Source organism: Leptopilina boulardi, unplaced genomic scaffold (genome assembly GCF_019393585.1).
Source record: "Leptopilina boulardi isolate dan_hultmark-lab unplaced genomic scaffold, ZJU_Lbou_2.1 LbouV2_260, whole genome shotgun sequence".
NCBI classification, from domain to species: Eukaryota; Metazoa; Arthropoda; class Insecta; order Hymenoptera; family Figitidae; genus Leptopilina; species Leptopilina boulardi.
In genome coordinates this window covers 559205-571010 of record NW_026137819.1, presented here as the reverse complement: position 1 = coordinate 571010, position 11806 = coordinate 559205, and the positions used below count along the sequence as shown (strand labels likewise).

At 17.0% G+C, this 11806-nt stretch overlaps 1 protein-coding gene across 1 annotated transcript; it reads left to right on the top strand.

The window, feature by feature from the left end:
- The first annotated feature begins 154 nt into the window (after nt 1-154).
- Nucleotides 155-8837, top strand: LOC127281017 (GTPase-GDP dissociation stimulator vimar). Its single transcript, XM_051304488.1, has 10 exons — nt 155-613; nt 1738-1881; nt 2283-2516; nt 5232-5398; nt 5939-6170; nt 6498-6644; nt 6768-7166; nt 7399-7531; nt 7756-8024; nt 8290-8837. The coding sequence occupies exons 1-10, from the start codon at nt 607-609 to the stop codon at nt 8427-8429; spliced, it is 1872 nt and encodes a 623-aa protein (XP_051160445.1). The 5' UTR covers nt 155-606; the 3' UTR covers nt 8430-8837.
- Nucleotides 8838-11806: the final 2969 nt, after the last annotated feature.

Below are 11806 nucleotides of genomic sequence, written 5' to 3'. Positions count from 1 at the left end.
AGGTGGAAAATTCTTAATATTCTGTTTCAAAAATTAGCCGCAAACATACAAATGGCGCTGCTAATAGTCACATTTCAGATCTTCTATTGTAAATTCAAGATAATTTATATACAATCCATCTCTGTTGTCAAATTACCCATTTTTGACGTGACGTTTTAGTCGAAAATAAAATATATATAGTAAAATATATTTTTTTAAATAAATATATATTTTCATTTTGATATAAAATATTTTCAAACTTTTTCTATTAATTTTTTCAAATTTAGTTCTTATTTATACAAAATTATAATCGCTTAAATATTTGTGACAATTTTTTTTATAAAGGTTATTTTTTTTTTTTTATTGACAGTTGATTTGTCAACAATAAGAATAATAATAAATAATAATAATAATAATAATCAATTCAATAACAAACAGTGACTACGGAAAATGATTATTCACAACAGATATTTAAATTAGATTTCATTGTTTAGAAACAAAAAAAAAAAAAAAACGAGAAAAGTTTAGTTATGTAGTATATTAAAAGTTCATAATTTTTAGTGAATAGTGAAGGAAAAAAAAATCAAAATTTCCTCCCTTAAAAGTAGAAAAAAGGCGATTAAAATAATGGAAGGTAAGTGGATATTTCATTTATTGAATTTTTTTTTTAATTAAAAAATTTTGTTCTTTTAAATTAACGAAAAAAAAATACATAATTTAAAATTTTTATTTTAAAAAATTATTTGTGTTCTATTATTTTCAAAAAATAAATAATGAGAAACAATTAAATATTTTTAAATTAAAAAAAAAAAATTATTATAGTTACATTTTATTTATTTATTATTAATGAATCCATTTGTTTTCCAAAAATTAATTTAATTATAATTAATTACAAAATTAGTTTATTTAAATTGGTGGGAAAAATATTAATTATTTTTTTTTTTCTATTTTTAATTTTCTAGTTTTCTAATTTTTAGAATATGGAAATTAATAATTTTCTGACTTTAATAATTAAAAAAAAAAATAAATAAATAAACCGCTATCTCTCAATTTCGTTTCGAATGAATAATAAACAAAATTTTATTTTTTTATTATAAATAACAGAATTATTTTGAAAAAAAATACTAAAAAAAAATTCAAAAATCAGGAAATTTAAATTATTTTTTCAAATTTAAAACGTATTATATATATATATTTTTTTTAATTTTATCAATTTATGTCGAAATTATTTTAACTAAATTCAATTGTTTTTAAATTAAATTATTTTCTAACTTCAATTATTTAAAAAAAAAATTCAATTGTTTCTAAATTGATGTATTTTCTGAATTGAATTATTTTTTAAAAAGTTCAATTGTTTTTTAATTAAATTATTTTCTAAATTCAATTATTTAAAAAAAAATTTAATTGTTTGTAAATTTAATTATTTAAAAAAAAATTCACTTGTTTCTAAATTGAATTATTTTCTAAATTAAATTTTTTTTTAAAAATTCAATTGTTTCTAAATTCAATTATTTAAAAAAAATGCAATTGTTTCTAAATTGAATTTTTATGTAAAAATTCAATTGTTTTTAAATTAAATTATTTTTAAAAATTCAATTGTTTTTAAATTGAATTATTTTAAAAAAAATTTAATTATTTTCTAAAAATTCAATTATTTTTATTTTTTTTTAATTAATAAAAAAAAAGAAAAATTGAAAATAAAATTTTTCTTGTTATTTATTGAAAATTGATTCTATTTTATTTTTTTTTTTATTCTAGAAACAGCAAAAAATCAGATTGGAAAATTTATTCACGATTTGAAAGAAGCAACATTATCGCAAAATATTTATGATGATAGTAATATTCTTCTTATAACAGAAATTCTCGATTCTTTGGTTAACATTAGCAAAATTGATACAATAGGTAAATAAACAAATTAATTAATTTGTTTAAACAATTATTTATAAGTTAATTCGTTACATTTTAAAATAGAAAATTACACAAATTGTAAAAAATATTAAACAATATTATTTAATTACTAATTGATTTTCTAAACATTTTGTTTTTTTAAATGTCAATTACCTTTATTTTTTGGAAAAATTAATTACCAATTTTTTTCTTTTTTTTGTAATATTAATTATCGTTTTTTTTTTTAATGTTAATTATCTTCTTTTTTTCGTAAAATTAATTACCGATTTTTTTTAATGTTAATTATTATTTTTGTAAAGTTACCTATTTCTTTCGAATGTTAATTTTTTGTTTTCTGTAAAGTTAATTATCGTTTTTTTTATTAATATTAATTATCTTTTTTTGTTATGTGGCAGAAAGTGTAGAATTTATAAATGATCAAATATTTCTGAAATTATTAACAATAAATTCGGAAACAATTGCAACAAAGACTGCAAAAACAATAGCTGAAATCGCAAAGACTGAATGTGGAAGGGAAAAATGCACAAGGGAAGATTTAGTGAGAACGCTGATTGAATTATTACAATCGCAAAAATTGGAAATTCTAATTCAAGCCTCGAGGGCACTTGGAAATATTTGTTATGAAAATGGTAATAAAATTTCTAAACTATTTTTTTTATATAAAGCTAATTATTATTTTTAATAACCAATTATAACTAATTATTTATTTATTAACCACCAAAATTAAACAGCGCGCAAGCGCGCCAAACTGAGTATTTAATTGTTTGTTATAAAGAAATTAAAGATTAATATTATCAATAATAATTTAATTTATTAGAATATTATTACATATTAAATGATAATAATGAAAATTATATACAGGCCTCGGATTATACGACTTTTTCCGACTTTTTTCAAAAATACGACTTTTATCGACTTATTTTAATAAAATGCGACATTTTTTTTTTACATTTGAAAAAAAATGTAAATAAAATACATTTTTTAGTATAAAATGTAGATCTTAAGATCTTCTTCAATTCAATTATTTAACAAATTTTGAACTAAAATAAAATTAATAAAATTAATTAAATTAAATAATTAATAATAATATTAATATATTTATTAATAATAATTAAATTAATTAATTAAATTAATTATTTTTAATAATTTTAATGAAATACATCACAAATTCAAATATATCAAAATTATTTTTGAATTAAAATTTTTATGAAATTTAACAATTGTTTATAATTTAAAAAAAAATATCACAATAAAATTGAATTATTTTTTAAAAATTTCAATTCAAAATAAACAAAAATTCAATTATTATCCGAAAATTTTAATTCAAAATCAATTAAAAATCCAATAATAATTATCCAAAATTTTCAATTTAAAATTTAATTATTTACCAAGTTTTCAATTTAAAATGAAATAAAATTCAATTCTTTTCTAAAATTTCTATTCAAAATTAATCATCCAAATTTTCAATCAAAAATGAATTTAAATTAAATTATTATCCAAAATTTCAATTAAAATTCAATTATTTGCCAAAATTTTCAATTCAAAATAAACTAAAATTCAATTATTACCCGAAATTTTAATTCAAAATCAATTAAAAATCCAATAATTATCCAAAAATTTTCAATTTAAAATTTAATTATTTAACAAGTTTTCAATTAAAAATGAAATAAAATTCAATTTTTTTCTAAAATTTCTATTCAAAATTAATTATCCAAATTTTCAATCAAAAATGAACTTAAATTCAATTATTTCCCAAAATTTTCAATTCAAAATAAATAATACTAATAAATTCAAAATGGACTAAAATTCAATTATTTTCTAAAATTTCACTTAAGATTTAATTATTTTAAAAATTTTCAATTTAAAATCAACTAAAATTTAATTATTTTCCAAAATTTCAATTAAAAATTAACTAAAATTTAATTATTTTCTAAAATTTCAATTAAAATTTAATTATTTTAAAAATTTTGAAATCCAAAATCAACTAAAATTCAATTATTTTCTAAAATTTCAATTGAAAATCATTTAAAATTCAATTATTTTGAAAAATTTTAATTGAAATTCAATTATTTTCCAAAATTTTCAATTCAAAATCAACTAAAATTAAATTATTTTCCAAAAATTTCAATTGAAATTAAATTATTTTCCAAACTTTAAATTCAAAATCAATTAAAATTCAATTATTTTGAAAAATTTTAATTGAATTTCAATTATTTTCTAAAATTTCTATTCAAAATTAATTATCCAAATTTTCAATAAAAATGATCTTCAATTAAATTATTATCAAAAATTACAATTAAAATTCAATTATTTCCCAAAAATTTTCAATTTAAAATTAAATAAAATTTAATTATTCTCAGAAATTTGAATTCAAAATTAATTGAATTTTCAATAATTTGAATTTAAAAGCATCTAAAATTTAATTATTTCTAAAATTTTCCATTGAAATTATTTTTTTTGAAATTTAATAATTTCAATTATAACTCTAAGGAAATTCAATTATTTTTAACTATTTTAATAATATTCTTTGAAAATTCAACTATCTGAAACCATTTTTCAATTAAAAATGATTTTCAAATTATTGTATTTTGTCCGCATTTTCTAATAAATTTTTAGTGAAATCATCTAAAATTTTAATTTACAAAACACTTAATCTTTCAATTAATTTCAAAAATCTCAATTTTAAATCTTTGAAAATTCAATTAAATTTAAAAAATGTTTTCCAAAAATTGTTTGATAAATTATTTTTAGTTCTGTAAAATTTAATAATTGTTTGAAAATTAACAATATCTTTTGAAATTTAATTATTTCTAAAAATTTCAACTTTAACCCTTCGAAAAGAATTATTATTAAAAAAAATTTTTTTATTTAAAAATCTGTAAAATATTTTTGTTAAAATAAAAAACAAATCCATTTTTCTTTTGAATATAAATCGACTAAAACGACTTTTTGTGTCTTTAAGTTGATTCGATGCTTGTGTTTTTATAATTAATATTTAATAGGTAATCGTTGGCCCCTGGTACCTTAAAAATTAATTTTTAAAAAAAATTTATTTATAATAAATATTTATAATAAATTTATAAATAATAATAAATAATAAATAACAATGAATAATGAAAAAAAATAATAATTATAAGTTAAAATGTTATAATTATCTGTAATAATCATTATATAAAAAAAAATTCATTTATAATATAATAAATTTATAAATAATATTTTCAAACTGTGTAAAAATAATTTAACTATAAATTAAGAAATTATAATTTTTACAAATTTTTTTATTAATGAATTTGGGAAATTTTCAATTTTTAGTTAAATTTATTAATAATAAAATAATTTTGCAGCTAAAGGCAAAGCATTAATTCGTGAGAAGGAGGGATTGAAACATATTTTGAAAGTTGTTGAAAAAGGTATCGAATTCGGTGACAAAGAGGGCGCCGATTTTTTAAGAAATGTTGCCGCTGGATTTTTGTTAAATTTTCTCGTGGACCAAAATAGTATCGATAAAGAGGTGTGTAATTTATTTAAAAAAAAAAAAAAAAAAATTTACTTCTACATTTTTTTTATTCTAAACAAGAAAATAATTTACTTTTTATTAAAATTTATAAAATTTTATATTTAAAATTTTTTTTTATTTATTTATAAAAATATTTTATTTATTTAAAAAAATAAAAATTGTCTTAGATATTTTTTTTTCATTCTAAACATAAGAAAATAATTTATTTTTTTTTTAATTTAATTATAAAATTTTGTATTTATTTATAAAATTTTATAGTTTAAAAATTTTGTATTTATTTAGAAAATTTTATAGTTTAAAAATTTTGTATTTGTTTATAATTTATAGTTTAAAAATTTTGTATTTATTTAGAAAATTTTATAGTTTAAAAATTTTGTATTTATTTAGAAAATTTTATAGTTTAAAAATTTTCTATTTATTTGGAAAAATATTTTATTTGTTTAAAAAAAAAAAAAAAAAAAAAATTGTCTTGATTATTTTATTTTTTGATTCAAAAAAAAAATAAATAAATAAATAACAATATTTTTTTTGTAGGTGATAAAAAAAGAGGTGGTTACGGTAATTTGTAAAATTTTGGAAATTGATGGCGTTGCAACACGTGAAGCGGCAATGCAAGCGCTTTTAATTTTGGGAGTATTAAACGATTACGATATTCAATTTCTCAATGAGAGGCTCGCAAATATTTTAGTTGAAATTCTCAAAAGTGACAATTCTTCTGAATTTTCAGAAATGTGCTTAGAAGTTCTTCACGGTCAGGCCGATGACGGTAAATTTATTTTATTTATTTAAAATAAATATTATTGTTTTTTAAATATTTAAATTTTTAAATCACAAAATTACAGAGTAAATATTACAAAAAAAAAAAAATGTTATTACTTATTGTAATAAAAATTTTATAATATTTACATAAATAATAATATTTATTTATAAAAAATTGCATTTTATAATTAAATAAATAAATTTTGCATTTTTATTATATAATAAATATTTATTATAACTAAATAAAATATTTTTTTTTATTATTGCTATTATAAATAGCAATATATTATTATTATTATAAATATAATTGTGAATTTTTTGTATTAATATACAGAGAATGCAAAATTGCTTTTGGCTAAGGTTGGAGTTTGTGAATTACTTCTTAAATTATTGGAAAAACATGGCCCACGTTGTACAGATGAGGAAACAAGATCAGTATTGAAAATCGCTTGCAATTTAATTGTTTTAATTTTAACTGGAGGTAAGATTTTTTAATATTTGATTATATTACTAAATAAAAAATAAATTACTAAATATAAATGAAATAACAAAATTAAATTTATATAATCGAATAATTTGCAAAAATTTTAATTATAATTAATAGATGAAAGTATGAATCTACTATACAAAAATAGTGAGGGTTTTGTTTATAAAAAATTGGTGGAATGGTTGGAAAATTTAGATGAAGATCTTCAAGTAACAGCAGTATTGGCAATGGGAAATTTTGCACGCGCCGATAAACATTGTGAATTAATGGTAGCTGAGGGTGTTGATAAAAAATTATTAAAATTAATTATGAATAATAATAGCGATAAATGTGGTGATATTCGTTTTCAACATGATCTTCTTAGTGCAATGAGAAATTTAGTTATTTCACCAAAAAATAAATCACAAGTACTTGCCGATGGATTAATTCAAGCTCTTATGCCAATGCTTGATATTCCAACGTTTCCAGTTGTTTTTAAATTACTTGGAACATTACGAATTGTCATTGGTGGACAACGTTAGTATTTTTTTTTTCTTCTTTAGTAAATTAATTACAGGCCTTGAATTATACGACTTTTTTCGACTTATTTCCGTGGCTTAAATTAGAAATTATTATTTTTTTTAAGACGAATTTTTGGAAATGAAAATTGTTGTTAATTTGTAATAAAATATTTTAAAATAAAAATTCGAATTAATGATTTTTTAGGATAAAATTCTTTTAATAATTTTTATTTTTTATTATTATACAGAGGAGGCAGCGATATTGTTGGGAAAAAATTCAAGACTAATTGAAAAAGCTGTCGAATGGTCGGGAACTGAGGATCATCCTGGCGTTCATGGAGAGGCAAATCGTTTATTGGCTTGGTTAATAATTAATAGCAGGTTTAAAAACAAATTAATTATTTATTTTTCAAACTTTTTCTTTCATTGAAAATATAATTTAAAAAAAATTATTGTTTTTCAATTAAATACTTTTTTTTTTTTAAATACATATTTGAAAAATTGAAAGATTTTTTTCAATAAAAATTTTCAATAATTTTTAAATAAAATTTTTAAATTTCAAAATAATTTCTAATGAAAATATAATATTATTTATTTCTTATTAGAGACAAGGATGTTGTATTGACAGTGATAAATAATGACGGTGTGAAAAGATTAGTGAAAATGCTTAATTCAAAGCATCAATTAATGCAAAATGAAGCACTATTGAGTTTAAATATTCTCACAGCTATTTGTCTCTATGAATCGGAAAAATTTCTCATCGATTCAAAAATTGGTCTTGGATTATTTCGATTTATTAAAGAGAGCGCACCGACTGTTGAGCCGCCAATTATTTACAATTCTTTCTCACTTATGTTAAATCTCGTCAAATCAAGTAAGAAAAACAAAAAAAAAAAAAAAAAAAATTTACTGTTTAAAAAATTAAGAAAATTCTTTATTTTTTGCATTTTATTTTATATTTATTATTATTTTTATTTTTATTTATTACTATTATTTATATTATTATTATTATTATTATTATTAATATTTAAATTTATTAGTTAAATTTCAATTTTGTTTTTAAAAAAATATAATTTTTTTTAAGAAATTAAAATAAAATGCGCTAATTAAAAATTTTTTTTTTTAAATTGTCTTTATAGAAAATTTAAAGGAGCATTTAATGGAATCTCAACTACCAGAATTGTGGAAGGAATTGATAAAATCCCGTGAGTCAGATTTGGAAATTCCAAAAGATAAAATGAAAATTCTTTGTGTTGAACTAAATATTCCTCTTGACTGAAAAGAAAAAAGAAAAAAAAAAAAACAAAAAAAAAACAATTTCTTCCTAAAAATAATAATAATTGTGACTGCCTCTTGAATGCCATGGAAAAAAAACACGCACTGAAATATTCCATTTCAGCGTTGGAAATTGCTGAAAAGTTTACATTACAATATATATTATATATTTTAGATACAAAAATGCGCGTATACAATATTTTGTTTTCCGTGTTTGGAGATTTATCTCTCTTACTATATACATATATATATATATAATTATTATTGTTCTCTATTGAATGGAATTAATAATATAACCAATTCTAAATCTTCTGAGATGTTTACAACATATAATTATAATAATAATAATATTTGTCAACAGATTGAAAAAAAAAATATTTATTTATTGAAAATAAATTTTTGCTGAATGTAATTATTATTTTTCTCTGACTTTTCCGTGATTTTTTTAGTGAAAATTAAAATTTTTTTCCCCTGATCTTAATGAAAATATTTTTCAATAACTGGCATCGGATTTTTTTTTTTTTTTTAATTTTTTTAAATTTGAATTATTAAAAAAATATATTTAACTTTAATTTGTTTGGTAAATCAATTATTTTCAATTAATTTCAAAAAAAATTTCTTCGAAAATTACATGATTTTAGACAATTTTTAATTGAAAATTCAAATTATTGTCTAAAAATTTTTGAAAAAAAATTTTGACCAATTCAAAATGAGTTTCAATTAAATCACCTGAAATTGAATTATTATTTCTAAAAATTTTAACTCAAACTCTTTCAAGTTCAATTATTTTAAACATTTTTAATTAAAAATCTTTTTAAAATTCAATTATTTCGCAAATATTTATTTGAAATTAATTTTTTTTTTTCAATATTTTAATCAAATTCTTTGAAAATTCAAGTGTTTAAAACATTTTTTAATTCAAAATTCTTTAAAGTTCAATTATTGTTTAGAGCTTCTAAAAAATCTACAGAAATTTTAATTGACGATAATTTTAATAACAAATCTCCTGAAATTCAATTAGTTCTAAAAATTTTAACTATTGCTCTTCCAAAACTCAATTATTATTTCTATAATTTATATCTTCAATTTCTTTTTGAATTTATTATTTTTAATAATTTTCATCAAGTTTTTCAAAAATTCAATTCACATAAAACGTTTTGTTAATTATGAATTTTTTAATTTTTCAATTATTGTCTAAAATTTGTAAAAGAAATCGATAAATTCAAATTTATAAAAGTTTCATTAGAAAATCTCCCCAAAATTCAATAATTATTTCTCTTTTTAAAATAAAACTCTTTCAAATTCAATTAGTAATTAAATAATTAATTAAATGTTAATTCAATTATAATTTTTCCAACAAATTTTTATCTATATAATTTTTTGTTTCATTTAATTATTTCAACGGTTTTTTAATCCAATTTTTCAAAAAATCAATTATTTAAATTATTAACACAAATTTATAAAAATTTCAATTCAAAATCATATAAAATTTAATTATTTTCAAAAATTTCAATTCAAAACAAACTAAAACTGAATAATTTTCAATTAAAAATCAAATAAAATTCAATAATTTTCAAAAATTTTAATTGAGATTCAATTATTTTCAAATTATTCAATTCAACATCAACTAAAATGAGATTATTTTCAGTAATTCAATTCCAAATCATTTAAAATTCAATTGTTTTCCAAAATAACAATTCAAAATCAACTAAAATTCAATTACTTTCCAAAATTTCAATTCATACATTTAATTCAAAATCATTAAAATTAATTTATTTCCCAACATTTCAATTCAAAAGCATTTAAAATTCAATTATTTTTCAAAATTTTAATTCAAAATCAACTAAAATTTAATTACTTTCCAAAATTTTCAATTCAAAATAAAAAAAATTTAATTATTTTCCATAATTTCAACTCAGCATCAATTAAAATTCAATTATTTTAAAAAATATAAATTCAAAATCAACTAAAACCCGATTATTTTCAAAAATTCAATTCAAAATCATATGAAATTCAATTATTTTCAAAAGTTTCAATTCAAAATAAACTAAAACTAAATGATTTTCAATTGAAAATGAAATAAAATTCAATTACTTTCAAAAATTTTAATTGAGATTTAATTATTTTTAAATTATTCAATTCAACATCAACTAAAATTCAATTATTCTCAAAAATTTCAATTTAAAATTCAATTATTTTCAAATTTTTCAATTCAAAATCAACTAAAACCGGATTATTTTTAAAAATTCAAATCAAAATCATTGAAAATTCAATTATTTTCCAAAATTTTAAATCAAAATCAACTAAAACTCGATTATTTTCAAAAATTCAATTCAATTCAAAATCAAATGAAATTCAATTATTTTCAAAATTTTCAATTTAAAATCCACTAAAATTTAATTACTTTCAAAAATTTCATTTCAAAATCAACTAAAATTCAATTACATTTCAAAGTTACAATTCCAAATCAATTGAAAATCAATTATTTTGAAATTTGTCAATTTAAAATCCACATAAAATTAAATATTTTTTAAAATTTCAATCAAAGTCATTTAAAATTCAATTATTTTGAAAAATTTTAATTTAAAATCAATTATTTTCAAATTTTTCGATTCAAATCAACTAAAATTATATTATTTTCCAAAATTACATTTCAAAATAAACTAAAATTCTATTGTTTTTAGAAATTTCAATTCAAAGTCAACAAAAATTCAATTATTTTCCAAAATTACAATTTAAAATCAACTTATACCCCATTATGTTCAAAAATTCAATTCAAAATCATTTAAAATTCAATTATTTTTCTAAATATTAATTCAAAATCAACTAAAATTCAATTACATTTCAAAGTTACAATTCCAAATCAATTGAAAATCAATTATTTTCAAAATATTTAAATTAAAATCAACTAAAATTTAATTATTTTTACAATTTTCAATTCAAAATCAACTAAATTTTAATTATTTACAAAACTTCGATTCAATATTAATAATTTTCAAAATTTTCAATTCAAAATGAACTAAATTTAATTATTTTCAAAAATTTCAACTTAGCATCAATTAAAATTTAATTATTTTCCAAAATTACAAATCAAAATCAACCAAAATTAAATTATTTTCCAAAATGTCAATAAAAATTCAATTATTTTTCAAATTTTCAATTTAAAATCAACTAAAATTGAATTATTTACAAAATTTCGATTCAAAATTAATAATTTAAAAAATTTTCAATTCAAAATGAATTGAAATTCAATTATTTTCAAAATTTTTAATTTAAAATCCACTTAAAACTAAATATTTTCTAAAATTTCAATTTAAAATCATTTAAAATTCAATAATTTTTCAAAATTACAATTCAAAATCAACTAAAATTCTATTATTT

Bases quoted from the DNA above. Each gene is read 5' to 3' on its own strand.
- LOC127281017 (XM_051304488.1), top strand. The intron at 5,399-5,938 runs GTGTGTAATTTA...TTTTTTTTGTAG, and splicing joins AAAATAGTATCGATAAAGAG to GTGATAAAAAAAGAGGTGGT. The intron at 7,167-7,398 runs GTTAGTATTTTT...ATTATTATACAG, and splicing joins AATTGTCATTGGTGGACAAC to AGGAGGCAGCGATATTGTTG.